Source organism: Sminthopsis crassicaudata, chromosome 4, assembly GCF_048593235.1.
Source record: "Sminthopsis crassicaudata isolate SCR6 chromosome 4, ASM4859323v1, whole genome shotgun sequence".
NCBI lineage: Eukaryota > Metazoa > Chordata > Mammalia > Dasyuromorphia > Dasyuridae > Sminthopsis > Sminthopsis crassicaudata.
The window spans coordinates 454,622,739-454,647,984 of record NC_133620.1 but is presented as its reverse complement, the minus strand read 5'-3'; the positions used below and the strand labels follow the sequence as shown (position 1 = coordinate 454,647,984).

The 25,246-nt window shown below is 50.1% G+C and overlaps 1 protein-coding gene across 1 annotated transcript in view; it reads right to left on the bottom strand.

Moving 5' to 3' along the window:
* Window positions 1–225: 225 nt before the first annotated feature.
* The window catches only part of DOC2B (double C2 domain beta), a 58,671-nt gene continuing 33,650 nt past the window's right edge, over window positions 226–25,246 (bottom strand). The window contains exons 3-9 of the mRNA XM_074263823.1: window positions 24,161–24,235; window positions 18,119–18,228; window positions 15,624–15,750; window positions 12,371–12,528; window positions 10,755–10,836; window positions 8,864–8,960; window positions 226–6,095 (exon numbers count right to left, since the gene is read on the bottom strand). Of these exons, the coding sequence (XP_074119924.1) occupies window positions 5,959–6,095; window positions 8,864–8,960; window positions 10,755–10,836; window positions 12,371–12,528; window positions 15,624–15,750; window positions 18,119–18,228; window positions 24,161–24,235 (786 nt within the window). The 3' untranslated portion in view covers window positions 226–5,958. The remainder of the gene's footprint in view (window positions 6,096–8,863; window positions 8,961–10,754; window positions 10,837–12,370; window positions 12,529–15,623; window positions 15,751–18,118; window positions 18,229–24,160; window positions 24,236–25,246) is intronic.

Here is a 25,246-nt window from a genome sequence, read left to right as displayed (position 1 = left end):
TGTTTTTTTGACACATTTGTGGTTGTGGATTGCAGTCAAGCCAGTTCACTTCCCATTCTGTATAATGGGAATAATTACATTTATATCATTTTCTTTCCTAGATTTTTGTCAAGAGTGCATTTTTAAAAACTCAAAAACTATAGCAAGGTGAATAATTTCCCTCTTTTCCATCCTTTTTCATTTTCACATCCCCTCTGAATCTTTTAAAACAGAAGCAGCCTGGACAAGATCTCATTGGCCTTTTAATTTTACTTTGGATTATATGTCGTTATATAAATATTAACAAATAGGACCTGAAAAGGACACTGTTGGGGTAGATCAAACCGAAGTACAAAATCAATTTTGTGGGAGGCAGTTGAAGGATAATTTCTGCGACCCTCACCTTGTAGCAAAACCATATCAAACAGTGAGGGTTCTGATTGATGACAGTGAGAGTCCATGCATTTGTTTATATGCTTGTTTGGGTGGAAACGACATGCACCTTTTGTCCTGCCCAGGCTCATTCTCTCCAGGGCTCCTGTTGGCCAGATCTGACCCCACTGCCCTCAGCCCGTCCCTGCCCTGCCCTGTCTTCTCAGCCAGAAGCTGCAGAGTTGCATGTCGAGGTCAGTAGGGGACCACTTCACTTGTGGAAGACTGAGCTTGGTCAGTGATTGGGAGGAGGTGGTCGCTTCAGCCATCTTCAGATGACCTATTTAGAACTGGAAGGAGCTTAGAGGTCAGCCTCCTCATTTACAGATGAGGAAACTGAGACCTGAAGTAACTTGTCCAGTGTCACTTAATGGAACGAATACACCAAAATGTTGGGCCTTCCCCAAACCCTCATCTGTGACTTTGGAGTAGGAGGGGATATTTTGGGAGGAGCGGCATGGGAAGTTGCTTTGGGGTTGATGGGCAAGCCTGGGCCTCTGCTCAGGGAGGGCAGCTGGGGATTTAGAATTTGTTCTGGCCCATTTGCTTGGGGAATGAAGGTTCTGGAGTGGGCTTGTGGTGCCATAAGGATGCTGAGGCATCCGTGCAGCTTGTTCTTGACTCCTGGACAAGGCACAGGTTTGGAACCATAGGGATGTGAGCTGGGGGACTGCTCCCTGCCGCCTCCTCCCCTGCTCGAGGCTCCTTTCTGCCCTCCTCCTCCTCTGCAGAGCCTCCACATCCTGGCTCTGCTTCTCTCCCCTCCTGCTTCTTACCGACTCCACTCTCTGCACTAAAGCAGCCTCTTCCAGGTGGCTACTAAGCCTCCCTTTACCTGCACATGATTCTTCCTGGATCCCTCTGCATAGATGTGATTTCTTTTCTTTTTTTCTTTTTTGCTGAGGCAATTGGGGTTGTGACTTGCCTAGGGTCACACAGCTAGAAGCAGGTGATTTTTTGACTGTCAGTACAAAAGAAGGGATTGGATTTGGAGCCAGGTGATATGGATTTGCATCCCACCTCTGCAGCAGAAGTCACTCACCTCTCTGGGCTTCAGCTTCCTCATCCATTAATGGAGGACTGTGATTACCGATGAGCAAGCTGAGACCCACAGAGTAGAGTGACAGGTAAATCTCCTGCCATCTGAATGTGGGCCTGACTAGGACCTGCCTAAATTCGGCTGATTTGCTTTGAGGATGACTGAGGTTAGCCAAGGTCACCAAGTCCTAGAGTGGGTTTTTCTCCTGGTTCTGCCACTAAGCAGCTCTCTGACCCCAGGCAAATGCCAGGCCCTCCCTGGGTTTCTGATCTCCTTCTCAGTGAAGGGGTTCTGACCACAGCCTCTTCTCTGCCCTCTAGCCCCAACATTCTGGGGTTCAGAGCCTGTGAGGTCCCTCCCTTTACCACGATGCTCTCCTGACTCACTGTCGGGACATTACAGAAGGAAGACAAGATTCCCGACCTCCTGAGTCTGGAGGAGCAGTTGGAAAACATCCCAGGCCCTTCTTGCTTCTGCTTGCTGGGTGGGGAGGCCGGGGCAGAGGAGGCAGTGAGTGGGCCTGCAGAGAGACTCTAAACAGTCCCATCCACTGAATCCTTTCATAAGAAAGAAGGGGAGAATCAGGCTTTTGGAGTGTGGGGGAAGGCAAAGCAGATGATGAAGCCCCAGAAGAGTGAGCAGAGAAACCAGGCCCCTCCAGTAGTGGGAAGAAGGGAGCAATTCCGACGGGGTAATCCAGAAGTAATTTCTCTTTGAGATAGGTGTGTGTGTGTGTGTACTTGTATGCATTTGTTTTTGTTTATATAATTGCAGGTTTGCCATAGAGACCATCAGGGGGAATGTCAGGGCTGGAAGGCACGTCTGAGATCACTGATTTTAACCTCACTTTATAGGGGGCCTGACTTCAACATAAAATGAGGGTCTTCCCTCACAGCACATCCAGGTGTCTTCCAGCTCTCCATCCAGGATCCGATTACTGGAGCTGCCCCGGGTCCCCTACGAAGTGTTGATAGTCAGGATTTGAACTTGCCTCCCTGCAAGCTTCCCTCGAGGACTAAATGAGCTCAGTCTGCTGGAGACCTCTGCAGATTAAGCCTCTGGCAGAGAGCCGAGAGGAGCTTTTTCTCACCATTTGTATGAATCGAGTTTTCCCTTAAAAAGCACTGGCCCTGGGCAAAGCTGGGAAGTTGGCTATTGGGCCTTGGCCCATTCTCCTGGCCCCTTCCCAAGCCTGGCGTCTGGGCCCCTCAAGGTGCCAGCTAATAGAGCTCATAAATGAAAGTGGGTGTGAAGGTGAATAGGAGAGTTCTGAAAGTTGGGGTTCTGGGGAGCATGGATATTTTTAGGTGGCCTGGCCCTGCCTCCTACTTAGTTGATTCTTGATGTCACGGTGAAAATTACAGGCCCCATGGGGCCTGGACAGCATGGGTCATAGGGCACTTCTCAAGTCACACCTTGTCCTCCAAAGGCTTCATCTTCCCCAAGGCCTGGCCTGGCCGGGTAAGTGCTTTGGGAAGTTTTATCTTCAGGGGCCTGGCAGGAGGGTCTAGCTGACCGGGAAGCTGGGTCCTCTTCCTGGTCCCCTGTGTGGTTCTGGATAAGCTGTTTCCTGGCTTGTGCCTGCTGGCACCTTGGTCCCGGTGCTTTGTTGGGTCACTTGGTTCAGATAGCCTGTCCTCCGCAGGCGAGCTGGCTGCCCATTCCCCACCACTTCCCTCTTACTTTCTCTTAGATTCTCTGAGACCGAAAGGCAACGTGGGTGAGTCTGGTCAAATGACTGCCTTGGCTGTAACGATACCTTGGGCAGAGCACTGATCCTTCCCTCAAAGGTCATGAGATGGGTTGGCATGCGTCATATTGGTTTGGGGGGAGACCATACCAGGGTCAGTGGATGGAACCACAAGCCTTACAGACCGAGGGAGTGAAAGAGAGTCTTCTCCCCCAAGGCAGTGGGGTTTGCAGGAAGTAGCACCTTTGGTTGCTCCTCGGGGTTGGGGCCCTCTCCAGCCAGCAACTGGTGGGAAGGGAAGCCATGAGAAAGGAGGAAGTGGAGGCAGGCAGACGGACGTAGGCCAGGGACTCTCAGATCCCCTAGCACTGGAGCTCAAAGGTTATTCAATCCAAGACCCCATTTTTCAGACGTGGAAACTGAGGACTAGGAAGTGATCATTTAGCCCAATATTACACCTCCAGGTAAAAAGCTGCAGATCCCTGATTGCTCTCTCTGTCCTTTCTCCTGGAAATACCACCTGCTACCCTGGATGTGCTGTGAGCTGCCCACTTCCAAGTGAATTGGAACTTGCCAGGAGGGTTAGCCATTGGAAGCCTTTCCCTTCCCATGCTGTCTCTAATGGTTCCATATGGTCTTTAGTTCTACTGCCATGGGTCGGGGCTGGGAGGAAAATGGGAGAAATCCTGCAGAGCAGCAGGAGGGCTAAGGGACAAGGCGGAAGGCAGGCCAGGGCTAGAACTTAACGTACTGTCAGCTCTGGTGTTTGCTATGTGCGCAAAACCCCCTCCTCTCTTGTCTCAAACAGGCCTGGCCATCCCAGCCTCACCATCACACCAGCCCGTGGTATAGTTGCTTCACGTGCCTCAGTTTCCCTCTCTGTAAAAGAGCTTGAAGTTGACTTAAGGCCTCTTCTAGCTCTCACATTTTTTGGTTCTGTGTTCTTAAGCCTTCCTGGATGGGGTCAGGTCATTCTTACTCATTCTCTCTGGATCCAGAATGCCCCATTAACTCAGTTTCCACTCCAATAAAATGCTTTTGCTGGCCCCCACCCCTTAATGCAGATTTTATAGGATACAGTTCAGACTGAAGCACTTAAGGGGCACCATAGTTCATTCATCATCCTGACTTCAAATCTTCCCTCAGACACTTTCTAGCTGTGTGACCCTGGGCAAGAACCTGCTTATTGCCTCAGTTCCTCATCTGTATAATGAGCTGGAGTTGGGAATGACAAACTGCTCCAGTGTCTCTGCCAAGGAAACCACAACTGGGGCCACGGAGAGTCAAGGACCAACACCTTGTCCCATCTGGACCTGTGGGTGTATGTCCTTTTCCGTAGGTCGGTCTCTGTTAAAAGGCATGTGGTTCAGGGACAGCAGCCCTGGGCTTGTGCTCTGCTGCTCCTTATTCCCGGGCTGACCTGGCAAGTTTACTTCTTGACACCTCAGTTCCCTCTGGGCAGCGGTGTGGACATTGCCCATGGTCCTTTCCAGCTCCAAATCCTGCCATTCAGCAGCTGTTTGGGCCATATTATTCTTTGGGAATTTAGGGAAGAGGCAGGAGGGCCTCCCTTGTGCCCTGCCAGATGGAGATGGGCTTAGATGAGTGACAGAGGGAAAAACACACTTCGGTGTCCCCTAGCACTCAACCCTGTGTGGAGAGACAAGGTGGCCTGGTGGCTAGAGCTTAGGACTTGAAGCCAGGAAATCTAGGATCAAATCCTTCCTCAGATTCCAGGCAGACCTTGTCTCTTCTGAGAGCCTCAGTTTCTTCATCTGTAAAATGGGGGACGATGATCCAGTGACAGCATTGCTTTGAGGAAGGGTGAGAGGAGGAGGATCAACTGCCTTGTCCACCCCAAGCCCAGCGTAGCCTTCACAGCTCTGAGGTCCCCAGTCAAGAAGCCTGTCCTGGGACAAGGAAGATTTAGCCTCTTGCAGGATCAGCTGGAGGATCAGGAGCATTTGGGTAGTTTGGTTTGCCTTTTGAGGATGGAGCTTAGGGTCCTACTTCTGGTCTTCCCCCTGGGCTGCCCTGTGAGCCAGTGGTTGCTTGGTATCACTGCTCACTTGATTCCTCCTTAAACGCTTTTGCTCCCTGAAAACTGTCTGGCTAAGAGCGCGAGCTTCCCTGTGACAGGTGGGCCAGGAGATTTGGGATGTCTACTTCAGTGGGCTTCAAGGCTCCTCTGGACCAGCTGCTGGCACTCCGCTTCCAGGAACACCAGAGAGGAAAGTCACAGCATCATTGGGTCACTGTGGCCTAGAATCTCAGCCTGTCCCTTTTCCACCAAACTTCATGTATGGCAATTAGGCCCCAAGCACCTCATTCCAGCCTCTTCACGTGGCACTCTCCTCTGGCTTGCTGGTCAACCTACTCTGACTTTAGGCTTGGCTGGGTCATGAGCCTCCCTGTTTTTCCTGCCTCCTTGGGATGGAGCCAGTTGGGGTCGGGACAGCCAAACATTTTCCCCCTCTCCACTCCCACCCCCTAAAGCCCCATCCCCCAACTGCTGTGGCCCCTCGGGAAGCAGAGAGAGAGGAAGGGGCTCAGGGACCAGTAACCGATGGGCCTGGCCCCAGCTGAAGCTCCAGTAGTGGGGGACAGCTGGCTCTTGGGGCCTGGATCGGTCCCCCAGGCCCGGGTCTTTATCCCTCCGTGGCCCAGCCCGGCACCATTCCCAGTGTCCAGGGGGGACAGGCGAGGCGGCATTTTTGCGTACGCAGTGGTTCAGGACCCTTGTGATGCTGCTGAGTAAACATAAATCTCAGACCCTGAATTGTTGCTGGCGGTGGGGGTGGGGGGGCTGGGGCGGAGGTCAGTCACTGAGCACAGCCCCAGGCAGCTCGTTGGTCAGTGTGTGCCAGCGCTCGATTTTCTTGTCCTTGTTTTTTAGACAGTCAAACCAGTGCTTTAGGCGTTCTCCTTTGGCATTGATGCCCAGCACGACTCCTCCTGAAAACCAAAAGGGACGAGGTCAAGAAAAGTCTTTTAAGGAGACCTAAACACCTGCAGGGCCATCCTGAGCAAGTCGTGCCTCAGTTTGCTCATCTGTACATCAGGTGTGATACTGCTCTTCCCTGGCTCTACGTCCCACAACCCATGAATCCAGGCTAAACTGGAGGAAGAGGGTACATGCACATGGGTACTCACTACCAGAGGTAGTGCTGTGGAGACTTGTCCGAGGCTCTCCAGGTCCCGGGGTTTCCCTGATGTTCTGGCCAGTCCTCCTCCAGCCAGGATGGACCCTTGGATTGAGTGGGATGAGCAGAGCAGGTTGGTGTAAGAATTTCTGTGCCCCTAATCTCCTTTTTAACTTGTTCCAATTGCCCCACCCTTGAAGGCCTGGGGTGAGAGGATGAAATGCCCATGAGCCTCTAGGAGGCCCATAACATTGGACTGTGACAGATGGCTTATCTCGAACCTTGTATGTGCCTCTTCTTCTATTTATTCCTTATAGCATCTCCCTGCCCTTTCCCAGACTCCCAATTTCATTCCCTATTTTATTCAGCCAAGACCTTCTTGGCCACTCCGGAGGGTTCCCCACTGGTAACATCAAAGCTGGGAACAAGATCCAGTGAAAGCCTCTCCCTCTCTCCTTGAAAACCTGATACCTGTGGCCGAAGGCAGCAGGCCCCTGCTAACTGAATCCAAGGGCCGCCCCTCTGAGGGACCATCACTGACCACTCACCACTCCGTCCCAATGCCCAGTGCTTCTGTCCCTGAGAGTTTAGCTTCTGGTCCTTGAACCTCATCTCTCATAAGCTAAGATGGGCCAGAATAAAAACCTTTGGTTCCATCTTCAAAGTTCTCTAATTTGTTAAGGATCAGGATACCTTGATGTAGCTCCCTCCTCTCGACCAACCCCTGGTCCCTCTTCTCAAGCCTCCTGGAGTGGGGATTCTGTCTACCCCTAAAGGGTCGTTCTTTTTTATGATAGCTTTTAATTTTTCAAAATACATACAAAGATAGTTTTCAACATTCACCCTTGCAAACCCTCGTGTTCCAATTTTTTCTCCCTCACTTCTCCTCAATAGCAAGTAATCCAATATATGTTAAATGTACAATTCTTCTAAACATGTTCTCAAAGGTCTTTCTCATATTGCGGCCTTGCACACAGAACTCTGAATCTCACCTCTGACTCTGGATAGCTGGCGACTCTGGGCCAGTAAGTCTCATCTTTCTCAGGGCCTTAGTTACCTCTTCTGTCAAGTGGGGATAATTGACATTTTTACTACCAACCACAGGGTTATTTGGAGGAACACAGCCAAGGTTCATTAACCTTGAAGAGTCACTGAAATGGGATTTATTATTTCAGCCCTTTGAGGGTCTGTGATTTCACTGAACCCTCCTCCTTCCTGCCCCAACATAGAGCTTTCAGATATTCTCATTTATTGTTAGAATGTAGTTGTTTTTAATGGTGTCCAACTCTCTGTGACCCTTTTGGGGTTTTCTTGGCAGAGATCCTACAATGGTTGGCCACTTCCTTTTCCAGCTCTTCTTACAGAAGTAACAGGCAAACAGGGTAAGGTGACTTGCCCAGGATCACACAGCTAGTGAGTGTTTGAGGCTGGATCTGAACTCAGGAAGAGGAGAATCCCTGAACCAGATTGCACACTCTATGCACTGTGGTGCCACCTAGCTGCCTTTTTAAAGTCTTAGGAGGTAGTTTTTGAAAAAGACTACAGGGGAAAAATTGGGCAGCATGTAGTCCCCAATAATTTCTCCAACTTTGTCCAGGTTGGTGGGTTCTAATGATAAAATTTATATAGCACCTACTATGCTCTCTCTCTCTCTGTCTCTCTGTCTCTGTCTCTTTCTCTCTCTCTGTCTCTGTGTTTCTCTCTCTCTGTCTCTGTCTCTCTCTGTCTCTCTCTTTCTCTCTGTCTCTGTCTGTTTCTGTCTCTCTCTGTCTCTGTCTGTCTCTCTCTCTCTCTGTCTCTCTCTTTCTCTCTCTCTGTTTCTTTCTCTCTCTCTCTCTCTCTGTTTCTCTCTCTCTCTCTGTCTCTCTCTGTCTCTCTCTCTGTCTTTGTCTCTCTCTCTCTCTGTTTCTCTTTCTCTCTCTCTCTCTGTCTCTGTTTCTGTCTGTCTGTCTCTCTCTCTTTGTGTTATATATCTAAACACTGTGCTTTATAAACATCTCATTTGATTTATTACTATATTGTTAGTTTTGTTTTCCCCAGAAAGTTCTCCGAAGTCCACTCAGGACTTCCCATAGCAGTGGACCATGTGTCCCTCCATTAGAACATAAGCCCTTTGTATGTGCCTGCACATAATAGATTTATTATTATATTATCACATTATGTATAATATAAATATAGAATATGATATATCATAATAAATGCTTGCTGCCTGAATGCCTGGCCCAGCTTCCCCCTTGGGTCCAATGGGCCTCCTGCTGGTTTAGAGTAGCACAGGGATCGTCTCATAGAAATCCTGCTCAGATCAGGGGCAATACCAGGGCTCCATGGGACACCGCTTAGGAAATGCTGGATGGAATAACAGCAGTGCCCCCCTAGCTCTGACTGTGGGATTCTCTGCCCGAGGCTTGGGATGACATAATCAGTCCTCACAGAGTTGGTCTCCTTCACAGGAAGCCATGCTAACTCGGGTTGGAGTCCCCCGTCCCTTCCCCTCATTTCTCGGTCGCTTTACTAATCCCAGGAACCCCCTCTTCTTGCGCCCTCCTCCCCTGGGTGTCTGGGACCATTCCCTTTCCTTACCAATGAAATCATTGGATTTGCCGATATCGTAATCCCAAACAGTGACTTCCAGGGTCTTCTTGGCCAGGTCTCCGTGCTTAATTTCATAACAGAATTCCTACCATCCAAAAACAAAGCAAAGCTCTCAGCAGAGCTGGTATGGGCCAGCTAGCTCCAGCTCACTGCCAGTTGTGGATGTCACTGGAAGAAGCTGGAATTTTCAGGCTGAGGGCAGGGGATGGAGCCTGGTTCTGCTTCGGCCCAAGGGTGAAATGACTGGAGTTATATGAGCCTCAGTTTCCTTATCTGTAATATGAGCTAGAAGAGATCACGGAGATCTTGTGGTCCAAGGGGCCCTCTTCAGCCCCTCCCTATTTCCCCCTTTTTGTTAAGAAAGCTGAGCTGTGGGGAGGAGGCGAAACGGCCTTTCACTAAGTGTCCGAGAAGTGTCTAGGACTTATCAGAGGTAAGATTTAAGTTAGACCCTCAAAAAGTGAGGGGAAACACCCCCACGGAGGCCAGGTGTGCTAGTGATAGAGCAATCTCTCTTCATGTGACCCCCCCCCCCCAATCTTGACACAGGGAATCAGAGAGCAGAGGTTGCGCTGGATGTAGCTGATGAGACGCCCAGACCCAGGGGGCTTTGGGGCCCGCTCTGCATAGCGGGGACCTGGGTGTGTGCTGCTGTCAGGGGAGGGGTCCGGCTAAGAAGGGTAGGGCTGGGTGCGTGACCCAGGAGAACCCGAGGATGTTAAGGGAGTTAATGAGAAGATACCTAAAAGTCTGGGATCTTTCCAGAACCCTCAGTTACCCCAGGCTAGAAGGAGAGGTCAGAAAACTAGGACGGGGCAACTGGGGCTTTGGCTAAGGGACCATGAGCCAGCACTCATGGTCCCTTAGCGATAGAGAAGCAGCAGAACCTGACATCTAATTATCCAGACTGATTAAAGGCGAAAGGGACCAGTCTGGTGGGCCGCCTCCCACACATGTTAATTGCTTTCAGCCTCAGTTTCCTCATCTGTAAAGTGAGGGTAATCAGCATCTTCCTCACAGAGATTTTGGGAGGATCAAACGAGGTGCATTATAGAAAGCCCTTTGTAAACTTTAAGGTGCCCTAGAAAACTCGGGCTATTATTATTACTTATTCAGGCTGTTTTCTCCTAAAGAGAATTGCATTGACCTTATTCCCATTGCTCTTCCCTTCCGCTGGGGAGCACTCGGGTGACTGTGCCCTGCGGGTTTGTGCTCCGGGTGACTCACATGTCAGACCCGCCCCCCTTGGGGCCCAAGCCTCCGGATGTGGGGTCCCCAGCCCTCCCTTCCCACCCCGGTACCTGGCATTTCCTGCCTCCCTCCCCTCACGCCTCCGGGGCCTTTCCCCTCCCTAGTCCATCCTCCACAAAACCGACGCCCCCAATCCCAGCTCCAGCCCCGCCCTCTCCCTGCCGCCTGGGGGGAGAGGCGGGCGGTTCCCTTGGGCCTTAGGGCCCTTCTTCCTTGGGCTTCAGCTCGCCTTTCCAGGTCCGCCGCTCTCAACTGATGTAATGTTTGTGAAGCCCAACACCAGGCGCTCAGTCACAAATGGCGCTGCTTGGAGATGCGCTTAATAAATGCTGACTCTCTCCCCGCCTCGCTTTTCGCCTCCGCGTGCTAGTGGGCCCAGCCTGGCCGCGGCCCCGCCGAAAACGGGCCCCTTCCCTTTGTACCCTTGCCTAGGCTGGAAACTTCCCGGCTTTCTGCTACGGACGGCCCCCAAGTATCTTTCATATCTGAATGGTTTTTTGCGCACTACTTCACTACGTGGTGGGGGCTGGATCGGAGCGGCTCTTTCCTGGGGAGGCGTGCCCCAGCACGGAGGGAGTTCTGGGAATTTGGCCCCTCTGGGCGCCTGGGGCTGCCCCCGCCCCCCTACCTCATTAAACTCCGGATTCAGCGTTTTCTTCTTCACGGCCGTCTTGTGTTTGGATTTTTTGTCCACGTCCGGTTTCAGGTATCTGTAATTAAAAGCAAGGCACTGGTCAGGACCGGGCAGCGCCAGGACTGGGGTGTCTGGCGGGAGCTTTCGGCCGGGGAGGAGACATTTCCGGGGATTTCCCTCCTCACTGAATCCACTTTAATTCAGCGTTAGTTATGCCGCGATGGAGCTTTCAGTTTCACAACAATCTCTAGAGGTGTTGATTCCCATTTTACAGATGAGGAAACGGAGGCAGGCCGGACTGAAGTGACTTGCCCACTCACACAGCAGAAGTAGGATTTGAATTCGGACCTCCCCGCCTCAAGGCCGCCTCTCCTCGGGACCCCCTGCGACCTTGCCCGGGTCACCACATCCGGGGTCCTCGTTTCCTTATTTGTGGGAATGAGGTCTCTTCCCGATCTGGACCTATCGTCTTATTCACTCATTTTTCAGAGATATTACTTCCGGATCCAGGAATAAGATGCTAAACCTGCCGGGAGAGCCGGTTTTCCTGGGAGGGAAGCCGAGGTCACAGAGAGGTCACAGAGAAGCAGTCCCGGGGGATGTGAGCTCGGGAACCCTGGAACTCCCGGCGCTAGCGGCCAGCTACTAGTACTGTGCAAACACAACGTGCAACGTGCCTTGTGAACACAAGGGGGCGCTGCGGCTCCACCGAGGATTGCTTGGCTCCGACCTGGAACACGCTTTTCGGAGCGTCCATTCACAGCCCCGGGACCCCCGAAGCTCGAGGAGCCGAACGGAGTAACCCTGGGAGACGCCTGCGGGGTTTTACTTCCGAGGCCCTCCCAGCGGGCACAAAGCCCCATTTCACAGATGAACTAACTGAGGCACAGAAGGGGCCGTCACCCATCCCTGCTGGTTTGCATCTCCCGCTCCGGCTCCTCGGACAGATGAAACCGAGGCGAGCAGGTCAAATGCCTCGCTCACGTCCCGGACTCATGACTGCGGTGTCCGGGCTCCGCCCCCTGTCCCGCCAGGCTGCCTCTGCCTCCCGTTATCGCCTGCCTCCGAAAACACTTCAGACTCCTTTATCCCCCCCCTCATTTGCATATTTATCAGTTATATTCTCTGTGACTTCCTCTGCCTGGCCTAGTGCTTGAGGGAGGAGGGAAAGCCTGGGAGGAGTCTCACAGTCCCAGAGGGCACCTGGGCGGGGCGTGAAATGTGGGGGCGGGGAGGGCTCACGGGCAGGGCCTGAGTAAAGCCCTAAAGTCCCTGCTGCCCTTTGGCCTAATTCGCCCCCAAAGTTCCCAGGGACTATTTGTGCTCGAGCCGTGCAGAGCGCTGCGAGCTCCTATTGGTCTGATCAGCCGCGGTCCGGCTCGCGGAAAATGGATTCTAATAATTAGAGTGATGTCATTTTGGTTCCCTTTGGAAAAGCCCCGTTGGCCGGAGGATCGCGGATGGCGCCACCTAGTGGCCCTGTTCCTTGCAGGAAGTTAACTCTTCACTAAAGGAGGGGGTGATGAACCCGTGCTTGAGGGCCCCCCCATATCTCGGAGCCCGGAAGGATAGAGGGGAGAGATGCCCATTGGGGTCCCCTTCCCACTTACATTTTCACGTAGGGGTCAGAGTACCCGTTGGCGTCCATGGCCGCCAGGTGGGCGCACCTCACGATGCCCACTAGGAGGCCCTGCTTCTGGGAGCTGTACTTGAGGGATATCAGGATGCGGCCGCGCTCCTCCAGGGACTTGTCTTCCGTCTTGTCCACCTGCGGGAAGCACAGGGAGGGGAGCCCTGTGCCGGGCTGGGCCACCTGGCTGCCTCGAAAACTTTTCTTACCCGTATCCCGCTGACACTATACTCTGGAGTGGCGTCAGTGCCCTGAGGGCCTAGATGCCCACCCCGAGGTTAAGTGACCGCCCAGGGCTCTCAGGAACAGAGGGGGCACGAGGGAGGCTTCGGGCCCTGCAGCCATTCTGCCCCGCGGTGACTCTTACCAGAGACAAACTGAAGCCCTGGCGATGAGTCTGAATTACAAGTTCCCATGCTGAACGGTCCCCTCTCTGTAGCTTGGGGATTTTAAAAGCACTTTACAAATGGCGCCACTGTCCCCAACCCACTGGTACTGAACTCCCTCCTGTCCTTCATGACAGTCAAAGGAGCTGCAGCCTGTGCCCGGCTCCCTTTGGGGACTCTCCATGGGAGAGGCTTCTCCAAGCAGGGAGAGAGAAAGTGGGGGACGCGAATCCCGCTTCCGCTGCGCGAGGGGAGCTGGCAGCCCTGACCCCACTTCCAGTGTGCTCCCACTCTGGACTTGTGGGAGTTTCCCCTTAGTGAGATCCGGTCCGCAGTCTCCCAGTGGGAGAGCTCCTTCACTTCACGTTGTCCCACACAGACGCCCTCTGACTTGTTTTGCTTTGATCTGGATAAATGGGCTTCCTCGCCATTCTCTGTGTGTTTGTTGTGGATTAGTGTTAGGTGGGCAAGCGTGGGGCCCTCCTCCCCAAGTGACCGGAGCAGAGATGGAACAAATCAGCCCCCCCCCCACGGACGGTGTTTAAGGGGGCGGATAAACATGCCGCTAGCCAATGCCCCCTTCCTCCTGGGAGAGCCGAGGGGCCCCTAGCGCGAGAGCCTGTTTCCCTTCCTGGCAGGAACGAGAATCTCCCATTTGGAAAAGGGTTCAAGGAGGACAACCGACGGATGTCGGCTCTGCCTCCCTTCCAGCCACCCACAAGGACTTGGGGCCTCACTACGCGTGTGGAGCCTCCGACCCTCTATGGGTACATAAAGATCTCGTTTGATCTCAACAACCCTGGAAGGCAAGTCTGCTATTTTCCCATTTTGCAGATGAGGAGACTGAGGCAGACTCCAGGTTTAGAAATCTATCTACTAGGTCGTCCACACAGGATGTGTGTATAAGGATCAGGAGGATATGCTGGGGAACCAGCTAGAATGGGGGTCTCATTGAGAGGGGCAGCCCCCTACTTGTTTGTTACTATGGGTACCCCGTGATTAATACGAAGAGAAAGTGTATGATGAATAACTCTAGGACTTTCTCTCTCTCTCTTTTTCTTTTCTCCTTCCTCCCTCCCTTCTTCTCTCACTCCATCTTTCAATCTCTTTCTCTGTCTTTTCCTCCCTCTTTTTCTCTCCATTTCTATCTCCCTCCCTCTTTCTATTTCTGACTCTGTTTCCCTCCCTCCCTTTATCTTTCTCTCAATATCTTTCCCTCTGTCTCTCCCTCTCTCTGTCTTTCTGTCTCTCTGTCTCTATCTCCCTCTCTCCATCTTTCTCTTTGCCTCTTTCTATTTCTATGATTCTGTCTCTGTCTCTTACTCACTCAGACTTTCTGGAGCTGAGAGGCTCAGAACTTCTCTACGATGACCAGACCATGATCCAAGACAGCCCAGCAAGAATGGTCCAGGGGGACCTTGGGAGAGCTCTCCTGTGTCCCACTTTCTTTTTGTATGGCCACAGCCATCTCTGCAGGATTCTATTATTCTACACCACTTCTATCATTTCTTTTCCTTGAATCTCATCCCTGTTTCTCTCTCTGTCTCTGTCTCTTCTCTGTCTCTGTCTCTGTCTCTGTCTCTCTCTCTCTCTGTCTCTCTCTGTGTGTCTCTGTCTCTCTCTCTCTCTCTGTCTCTCTGTCTCTGTCTCTGTCTCTGTCTCTCTCTCTGTCTCTTCTCTCTGTCTCTGTCTCTGTCTCTGTCTCTGTCTCTCTCTCTCTCTCTCTCTCTGTCTCTGTCTCTCTCTCTCTGTATCTGTCTCTGTCTCTTCTCTGTCTCCTCTGGCAGCTTGCAGTGGGGATCAGACTTAGACCAGAAGTTCCTCATGCAAATGTCCTGATTTATTTCCTGATTGAGCTGTCACTTTGATGAACAGGACTTTCTCTCTTTGTCTGCAATTTAGAATTTCCTCAATGTGGCCCACACAGTTTGATTAGAGACTCCAGGCCTGGCACTCCTGTGCCGCTGAGCTACCCCATGACACTTAAGAAATGCTCGTGGAGGGGCCGCTAGGGGGCTCAGTGGATAGAGCACCAGCTCTGAGGTCAGCAGACCTGAGTTCAAATGTGTTCTGACACATAACACTTCCTGGCTGTGTGACCCTGGGCAAGTCACTTACCCCAATTTCCTCAGGAAAAAAATGCTCATGGATTGATTGATTGGTAGAGAGAGCTTCCTCACTAGCCTATGAAATGCAATAGAAAGAGTCTTGCCTCTCTGCTTGGACTGTGAGCTTCCCTGGGGGCAGAGACCATGCCTGAGATGCTCTGGGTTTCACAGGACCTTCCTATGCTTGGACATGACCGAGACACTCACAATAAACCCACTGACTGAAAGGGCAGGAAGCTTCCCATGGACACTTTGTAGTTGGCTACTCGGAACACATGAGGGAATCTCTCAGGGCTGTAGGATCACAGATCTGGAGCAGGAGGGGACCTCAGAGACCCATTTTACATTTTACAAAGTCCATTTTACAGAGGAGAAAAGTGGGTGCCATTTGAACCCAGTTCCTATCATTCTGAGGACAGCGGAATGTTAGAGTGCTAGGCCTGTAGTCAGGGAAAATCATCTTCCTAAGTTAAAACCTGCCTTTAGACACTTACTTGCTGTGTGATCCTGGCTGAGTCACTTCACCCTGATTGCCTCAGTTTCCCCATCTGTAAAATGAGTCGGAAAAAGAAGTGGCGAACCACTCCAGTACCTTTGCCAAGAAAGCCCCCAAATGGGATCACAAAATCTCTCCTTCTAGAACCATTCCTTATAACCCGGCCTCCCATATCAGAATTCGGCTGCTTTATTCTGGCTCTATGAGGAACCGGCCGCCGGAGGCTGCCTGAGCTTTACTCACTGGCAGCTGTTTTTCCAAGCAGATGCTGAAGGTCTTGGTCTGGTTGGGTTTTAGTTTTTTCAGGGGGATCCGGGTCTCCCCGATGAACTCATTGTGGCGGAATTTGTCCTCATCACAGACGGAAATCCTGGAAAGGAAGACAGGTTATTATTACAGAGTATCCGGGATTAATGAAATAGAATGGGGGCAAAGGGAGGGGCAGGAGGAGCTGTGCAGGGGAGCAGATTCTCCCCAGTCTCTTCTCTAAAAGGAGGCAGAGGGGGCCCAAATCAAGCAGGCCCTCTTACCCCAGTGTTAATTTGAGTCACTGAGGTAAGTGAATAGAAATAGAGCACCGGGAGACTCGGTTTCTAATCCAGCATCGTGTGAATCTGCAAGTCACTGAACTTTTTGGCAACAAACTTATTAATAGGAATCGCTTCCTGTCTTGGTGAAAGGATTTCCTTCTTCTGGGACTTCCCCATGACTATGAAATTTAGTTCCTATCCCTTAAAGCTCACCTCCTACAAGAAGCCTTCCTGCATTAACCCCAGCCTAATTCTGCTCTTTCATCCCAAATCCCTTCTCTGCTTCTGTATTTTTCTGTGATGTCTCACTGGCATTGGATTCCAAAGTATCAACTTCATCATCTGTAAAAATGGGTATTACACTTTTTTTTTTTAGTATTGCTGTTTCCCCCCCTCTGTCCCCCCCAATCTATCCCTCCTCTCTATTGCCCAGGCTGCCCCCAGTTCCCTCCATATCTCCTCCTGGAATCCCCAGTTTCCTTCAAGGTTTGGTTTATTTGCCAACTCCTCCATGAATGACTTCATGATTGCTCTAGTTGTCCACACCGAAATGGGAATAACCAGTATTTATAGATTTATACAGATTTTCATGTATTCAGTGGGACATAAACTAAAGCAAACCATTCTGTCCGTGTATCCCTGGTGCTTAGCACAGTGCCTGGCATATAGTAGGAGCTTAATAAATGCTTACTCATTCCAGTTAACTTATGGAGCAAATATTTATTAAGTGCTACAATGAGGATACAAAAACAGATTTCTCCCTGCCCTCCAGGAGTATAAATTATGGGGGGTGAGTTAGGGGAGGGGATATCATAAACACAGAAATAAATGTAGTATAGAAACGAGTGATTTTTGGGTGGGAAGGGCATCGAACTTTGGGCATCTGTTAGACTTCCTGAAGGATATGGTGCTTTAGCTGGGCTCCCAAGGGAGTTGGGGATTTGATGATGGGAAGAAAAGGAAAAGAGCGAGGGGTCGGTGTGGGGTAGAGAGGCAAAGAGATGGAGCTGGAACATCCTCTGCAGAGAACAGCAAATGGGCCTCTCTGCCTGGAAGGCACAGCTTGGTAAGAAGGGAAATGGGTTTTAAGTCTGGAAAGGGAGCCCAGAGCCAGGCTGTGAAGGACTTGAAAGCTCAAACTTTATTTCATCCAAAGGCATCGGATCATTTCCCAGACGCCACCTACCCCAGTCCCTTAACAGATTGGGAAACTGAGGTCCAGAGGGATTTGTTCAAGGTTATAGCCAGAAAAGTAGGGCTTTTGGGGGAGAGGGGAGGATGATCTGAATTTAGGTCTACAGACTCCAAAGCCAGAGTTTTTCCCTGAAGTATGACAGGAGAGAGCCACTGAGGTTTCCTGACAGGAGAGTGACATGGTCAGAATAGCATAAAAAGTTCTTTCTTTCTTCCTTCCTTCTTTCCTTCCTTCTTTCCTTCTTTCCTTCCTTCTTTCCTTCCTTCTTCCTTCCTTCCTTCCTTCCTTCCTTCCTTCCTTCCTTCCTTCCTTCCTTCCTTCCTTTCTTTCTTTCTTTCTTTCTTTCTTTCTTTCTTTCTTTCTTTCTTTCTTTCTTTCTTTCTTTCTTTCTTTCTTTCTTTCTTTCTTTCTTTCTTTCTTTCTTTCTTTCTTTCTTTCTTTCTTTCTTTCTTCCTTTCTTTCTTTCTTCTCCTTTCTTTCTTTCTTTCTTTCTTTCTTTCTTTCTTTCTTTCTTTCTTTCTTTCTTTCTTTCTTTCTTTCTTTCTTTCTTTCTTTCTTTCTTTCTTTCTTTCTTTCTTTCTTTCTTTCTTTCTTTCTTTCTTTCTTTCTTTCTTTCTTTCTTTCTTTCTTTCTTTCTTTCTTTCTTTCCTTCCTTCCTTCCCTCCCTTCTATCTATCTATCTATCTATCTATCTATCTATCTATCTATCTATCTATCTAGACTCTCCAGTCCAGATTTGCTGCCCAGGCTCTCTTGGTCTCCCGCCTTCCCTCCCCTGCCAGGAGAGCCATTTCTCCCAGCAGCCCCCACTGTGTTTGGATTGAACAAGCTGCTGCCTGGCTATCCTGCCTGGCTGCACTTGATAATTTTACAGAGACCTAGAAAATAGAGACAAGTTATTAGGAAGAAAATGGTTCTTGAAGCTAAAACTACATCAGCTCTTTCTAGCTCAGCCCTGCCTGGGGGAACAAAGGAGGGAGGGGAGCCGGGGGCCAGCCCGGAGGGAGATTCACCTGAGGGTCTTCCGAATCATATCTTCATCAGTGATTCCATAGTAGGTGAGGGTCTCGTTCCAGGTGGGGTTTAGAGTATTCCGAAGAGTTTTTGTTCTGAGCTTATTTGCCTGGAAATAAGAGAAAAAGAAAAAAATATAGGGGAGATAAGGGAAAAAAAAAAAAAAAAAAAAAAGAAAAAGGTAGAGGAGATAAGGGGCAAAAAAAAGGAAAAAAGGAAAAGGAAAAAAAAGGTAGAGGAGATAATTATGGCCTGGAGAAAAGCTAGAAGCTGGCCCAATAAAACAGCCAGAGAGATCAGCTGCTTTCTATGCCCCGGGGGCTCGGGACAAGCTGGTCCCCTCAGTGCTTCCCATGGTAGGCCCCGTGGAGCAGAACTGTGGAGTTGGCAATCCTGGCCCTGGCACACCCAAGCTGCCATCCCCAGACCTGGGGGGGGACAAGGGGGCAAGAGAACTGTCTTTGGCTCTCAGCTGCTCTCAGGAGGGGGAGCATCATTTAGTGTCAGAGCAGATTTCACTTCCCCACGGTTCCTTCTCTCAGGGGAGAAATCAAATCTTCTAATAGTGATTCATTTGTTGAATGAAAAATGTGGTCCTTGATGCAGGCTATTAGAGGGGCCCCCCTCTAATAGGGAGGGCGTGCTGATGGAGGCAGCCCCGGTGACTGATGTCTCCCCATGAGACCACTGGAATTCAGGGCAATTCTAGCAAGCCCTCCGCTTAACTTTCCATCGGAGGCTCGGGCTTCCCCGCTGTCTTTGTGCAGCCCAGTAGAAAAGATCCGGACCCTGCCATCTGGGAACCAGCCATCTTCACCTTTTCCTTTATTTCCAGAACTTCAACTTGACGTCATGTAAAATTATAACATCCTTCCTGATTCCCCGCAATCACGGCCTTCCCCTGAATTGTGGTTGGACTCATGTGTGTTGCCCATGGAAGGCAGGTACCACTGTGCCGTTTGTTTCTGTATCTTCAGCACGGAGCACAGGGCCTGCTGCATCATGGGTGCTTAATAAATCCCTCCTGCGGCAGGACCTTCATTCCCCTGAATAGGGACCTCAGGATGACCTTTGTGTGAGTGGGTAAGTTTATTAAACCAACTTTTATAAAATCAGTAAATCCTAGAGTTGGAAAAGCTGGCGTGAGGCCTTTCTGCTGGAAATCCGGAAATCTGACCAGCGCTGAATGGGCAAGTTTCAGGTCTTAGGAAGCAGGAGAAGGAGCTATGGCCCCGTGAACCTCACCCAGGGGGCCCTGCCTGGCCAGATCCTCAGCCCCACATGTATATACAATTATCTCAGATCTTGGAAGCGCCCCCCAGGGGCTCATTCTGCAGAGAGGTACCAATGGACTGCTCAGGTCCACACAGGACGGGGCTGAGAAAGCCCTGGGTGTTAAAGGGGGCCGTTCTAGGCAGGATAGGACAATTCAGAGAGTCACCTCTACCTGTGGGAACTGAGCGAGGGCCACAGCATAGCGTTCTCCTCTTTTTGTTGTTGTTCACTGCATTTTGTTTTCCTTCTCAGGTTTTTTCCCTTCTTGATCCGATTTTTCTTGTGCAACAAGATAACTGTATAAATATGTATACATATATTGGATTTAACATATACTTGGACATATTTGACATGTATGGGACTACCTGCCAATTAGGGGAGGGGGGGAAGGATGGGAACAGCTGGAACAGAAGATTTTGCAAGGGTCAATGTTGAAAAATTACCCATGCATATGTTTTGTCAACAAAAAGCTTTAATAAAAAAGAGAAAACCAGGATAGGACAATGGAGGTCTTGCTAGAGAGACATTACTCAGCAGCAGAGAAATGAAGGGGAAGGTGCCCCACTTTGTGGGGGGCAACATGTGTAGCTACTAGATTTCCAAAAAGCCTGATCCTGTGTGTGGACCAGGGCCTGTTTTCTTAGGATTGCCTAATCCTAAGAAAACTCAGCATGAGGGGTAGGGACATGGGAGAGGGCTGGGGGTGATTATGGCCCCCTTTGATTATTCCCCAGCCTCCGGAGTGGGGGGCCATTGGTAGCCTGGGTGCCCGTCCCTCTGACTCTCTGCTTCCTGCCGTCAGAGCTGATGTCAAACACAGAATGCCTATTGTGCCTGTGTCTGCCAGGGCTTTGGAGCAGAACTCGGAACCCCCAGGGAACCCGTAAGATCACATCTTTCTTTGTGAAGCAGGAGGAAGCCAAAGGAGTCTGGGAAGGCAGACATCAAGCCGGCCCATTCAGTCCCTGTCTCAGTGATAGTCAGCTCTTTCTGTACTTTGTGGGGCGCTCACACAGGGATGGCCTGTTTGCTCCGCACCCGGATGCTGTGAGGTGGGGGGGGGGGCAGGAGAAGGAACCTCTGAGATTCCCAGTGAGCGGGTTCACATTCAAAGTATTTTGTCAAACAGAAGCTGAGCAAGGTTCCAAAGAGGACTCTGGGATAAGCAGATCTTTAACTCGTGTAACTGTTTTGTAGCATTGAGAAGAGACTCCCCGTTATGCAGATTAAAAAATGAGATGGAGAGAAATGAAGAGGCCTGTAAGTGTCTGAGGCAGGCTCCCACCCAGCTCTGCTTGGTTCCAAGTCTCACAGTCTATCCCCTGCATCTACTCCCTGGACCTCAGTTTCCTCATTTGTAAAATGAGCTCTCAAATGATGATCTTAGATTTCATCTTATCCTTTTCATCTGTAAAACAAAGGGGGTAGAATAGGAGGCCTTGGGGGTTCCTTTCAACTCTAAATCTAGCACCCAGTGATCCTTCCCTTCCCCTCCTCCGTTTGTCTCCTTCCCACCCTTCCAGCTCCCCATCCATCCCCACCCCCTGCCGGGACCTTCCCAGCACCTTGCCAGTGCTGCCCTGAGCCTGATTACTTCAGGAGTCGGAGGGAGGCTGGGAAAGGTAACTCAATTAGGAGGAGGAGAGCAAAACCAGGACACCAAAGCCCAGTTTTCAAGGCTGGCCTGCAGAACAGGACTGGGACATTGTGACTCAGCACAGAGCCCGGGCAGCTGTCAATCAGCTTGCTCTGTTTATGCCCCAGGCGCTCACCAGCCCCTCTGCTGCTCAGCCTTTTTCAGGAGAGCAGCTCCCCTCACCCTAGTTGACTGATCTTTGGTGGGGGTGGGGAGATGGGGAAGATTGGGGATGTTTTCAGAAGCTTTTAATTGTGCTTTGGAGGCTCAAGAGGAATACCCAATTACAAAGTCACTTTCTTTGGACCTCAGTTTCCCCATCTGTGCATAATTATAATTAATGTTTATAATTATTGTTTTTGAGACTGAGTCTCTCTCTTTCTTCCCTTCTTCCTCTTCTTTCGGTGAGACAGTTGGGAGTTAAGTGCCTTGCCCAGAGCCACACCAACTAGTAAGTGTTAAATGTCTGAGGCTAGATTTGAACTCAGGTTCTCCTGACTCTAGAACTGATGCTCTATCTCGCCAGGCTGGATCTACTCAGGAACCAAATCAGCTCATCTCTCCTTATGGGAGCCTAAGTCCCACTCTCAGGCTTCCCATCCTGCTGCTGGACCTAATGGGGCTAAGCCTCCCATTGGACCCTAGCTGTCCCCCAAACATAGAATACTCAGCCTCCTCACCCAGACTTTTTGGGATCCTCCCCTTCTGGAGAGTTCCCGAGCTCTAGGGCCATCTCCTTTGAGACTGTTCCATGCATTCTGCATATATCTTGTATATAACTAATTTTTATATTTATCTCTCCTGCTAGAATATAAATACCTGAATGCAGGGACTGTTTTTATAGCGATTCTAGAATGGAAGATTTGCCCTTCACTGCCCCAGAGAAATCTTTCAGCTCCAGAGCTAAGTTTCTCTGGTTCTCTTGGCAGTGGGGGCCATTGAATGTTTCTGAGAAGAGCCAAGACAGGAGAGCTGAATCCCAGGAGGATGGAGAAGTGGAGTACTTTTTTTTTTTTTTTTGGCAGTGAGGAGAGGCTGGAGGTGGGGAATCCAGTTAAGAGTCCATGACAATATTCTTGGCAACAGATACTGAAGCCCTAAGCTAAAAAAGTTGCTGTGGGAATTGAAAGGATGAAACAGACCGGAGAGTTCCCTCAGAAGTAGACTTAAAGGAAACTTTTTTGGGGCAGCAGATTAGATGGGGTGGGGTGGGAAAGGGAGAAAGAGAGGGTAGCCAAAGTTAGGGGGCTGAGTTGGGGGCTGTTTGTGTCATTGACAGAGCTAGGAAGAGAAGATTTTAGGGGGAAAAGAATGGCCCATGGAGAGAGCCATCATCATCCAGAGAGAGGACTGTCGGGACTGAATGTGGATCACAACATAGTTTTTTCACCTTTTTTTTGTTTGCTTGCTTTTTGTTTTCTTTCTTATTTTTTCCCCTTTTTGACCTGATTTTTCTTGTGCAGCAAGAGAATTGTGGAAATGTATATAGAAGAATCAAATATATATATCTCCCAGCTATATATATATATAAACATATATTGGATTACTTGCTGTCTAAGGGAGGGGGGAAGGGAGGGAGAATAATTTGGAAGACATGGTTTTGCAAGGGTGAAGTTTTGCAAACTATCTTTGCATGTATTTTGAAAATAAAAAGGCATTATTTTAAAAAAGAAAAGAAATGGCTTAACTCCTCAATCTCCTCATCTATAAAGCAAGGAGATTAGACGTGATCTCTAAGGTCTCTCCCAGCTCTCCTATGATTCACACTTCTTTATGGATATGTCTTATATGACCAGGAAACTGTTGGGAACATGGGTCAGAGCTAAACCTGGCAGTGATTCACTTGAAAGATAAAACAAAATTGCTGCGGGGATGAATGTCTCTTTTGTGAAGGCCAGTCTCTATGACTTCAGAAGACTTCCTTAGCGTGTTGGTCATTGAAACTCTTCAAGAATACTGGCTGAGATGGAGGAGTGAAAGCTGATTCAGTGGAAGGGCTAACCCACTGACCAAAGTCACGATCCCTCAAGACAGAAGGTAGTCTAGAGAGCAGAGCTGACTTTGTAAGGCTGTCCCCACTGTACCATGCAAGCTGCCAGCAGAGGAGAGAGAAGAAAGGATAAGGGCTATTCTCAAGGCCATACTGCTGGCCTGGCCATTTGTTAATCTGGACAAACTTTGATGCAGCCATTTTCTTTTTCCCACACGAAACCATTTATCAAAGAAATGAGTTCCTGGAGTTTGTGGCCTTTCTCCAAAGTGGTCCCCGTATCTAAGACTTTGTCCTAATTTACTATGAATGACTTAGGGACTTGGGTTTGTGGCTCAGGTCTGTCACTAACTCACTGTGTGATGTTGGCTAGGTCACTCTCTTTCTCTGGGCTTCCACCTTTTCCTTTGTAAACTGAAGGGTTTAACTAATTGCTCTCTAAACTTTTTCCATGATTAGGAAATCAGTCTCATTCCTTGGCCTATTGTGGCTTCTGTCGCCACCCCAGTGGGCTGGTATGATGGCCAAAGCATGACTCTAGATTTCTAAGCTTGGGTTCAAATCCCACCTGGGGCAGTGGGCAAATCTTTCAAATATTCTGGATCCCAGTCCTCTCCACAACACCTCCCCCCCAAATAGTGAGGAACCTTCCAACTAATATGAGGTCACTTTTGAGAGGTAAGTGACACTCTTGGGTAGAGAGCAGGTCTTCTCATCAGGAAGGTCCAGTCCTGCCTTGGACACATCCTAGGGTTTGACCCTGGTCAAGTCACCTCCCAATACCTCAGGAAACTACTGGGCTGGAAGTTGCAGAATCTATCCTGGGAGAGGGACTTTCTTCACCCAGAGTCCCCTGTACCAAGCTCACCTGTCAGTAAGATTTTATATATACTTTTCAGTCGATCTTCACAACCCTAGGAAGCTAGTGTTGCCCTCTCCACGTATGAATAAACATCCTGGTGTCCACAGTGATTCACTCATAGTATCGGGGCGATATTTGAACTCTAGCACCTCTCTAGCCCACCAGGCTAACCCTGTCTATCCCGCCACAGCCTAGGTTGGGGGTCAGGGAGCCCTCTGGGGCCAGGAGACTGCTCGATTGGCTTGCCTGCAGCAGAAGAGGGAAGATGTGGCTCTTACCTTACTTGCTCCTGGGAGCAAATGCAGTTTGACATATGGATCTGCCAGCCCATTATGGTCCATTGGCTTCAGTCCCTTAATAAAAAGAGAAAAACAAAAGCTATCGAATTGATTGTGACAAAGAACAGCCCATGGTCACCTGGACATCTAGCTAAGCAGAAATCATGAAAACCGACTCCCACCGAAATCCATCTCCACACTCGGGGTTCTGCCCCGCCCCTCGGTTTCTCTGAGAGCTCAGCAATCCACGTGGACTCAGGAGCTCTGGCCAGTCCTCTGTGCTGGTCCCTGGGGCAATCAGGGAAAGGGGCTGTCCTCTTGGTCAGCCTCAGTGGGGGCACTTGGTCTTGCTCTGTTTTTTATAAGACCACTGACCACACCCTTACCTCCATGTGGCCACCTCCCAAACAGGAACAACATCAGAGTGGATCAACTGGGGCATGATGGTACCCGCCTGTGGAGAAGGACTCAAAGCTGGAGTCCCACTCCCATTGGGAGCCTTCCTTTGTATTCCCAGTGTTTAGCACAGTGCTGGGCACTTGGTCTACAAAGGACTTGGGGCAGCTCTGTCTCACTTAAATTCAATGGATGCATTAAATTGGAATGGCAGCCAGTCCATCCTATGTGCTCTTTCTCCTCTCATGGAAGCTTCCTCTCTCTTTTCCTTCCTTCCTTCCTTCCTTCCTTCCTTCCCCCTTCCTCCCTCCCTCCCTTTGTTCTTGCTTTCCTTCCTCACTCCCTCCTTTCTTCCTTCCCTCCCTCTCTTTCTTTCTTCCTTCCTTCCTTCTTTCCTTCCTTCCTTCCATCCCTTCCTCCCTCCCTTTGTTCTTCCTTTCCTTCCTCACTCCCTCCTTTCTTCCTTCCCCCTTCCTCCCTCCCTTTGTTCTTCCTTTCCTTCCTCACTCCCTCCTTTCTTCCTTCCCTCCCTCTCTTTCTTTCTTCCTTCCTTCCTTCTTTCCTTCCTTCCTTCCATCCCTTCCTCCCTCCCTTTGTTCTTCCTTTCCTTCCTCACTCCCTCCTTTCTTCCTTCTCCCTTCCTCACTCCCTTTGTTCTTCCTTTCCTTCCTCACTCCCTCCTTTCTTCCT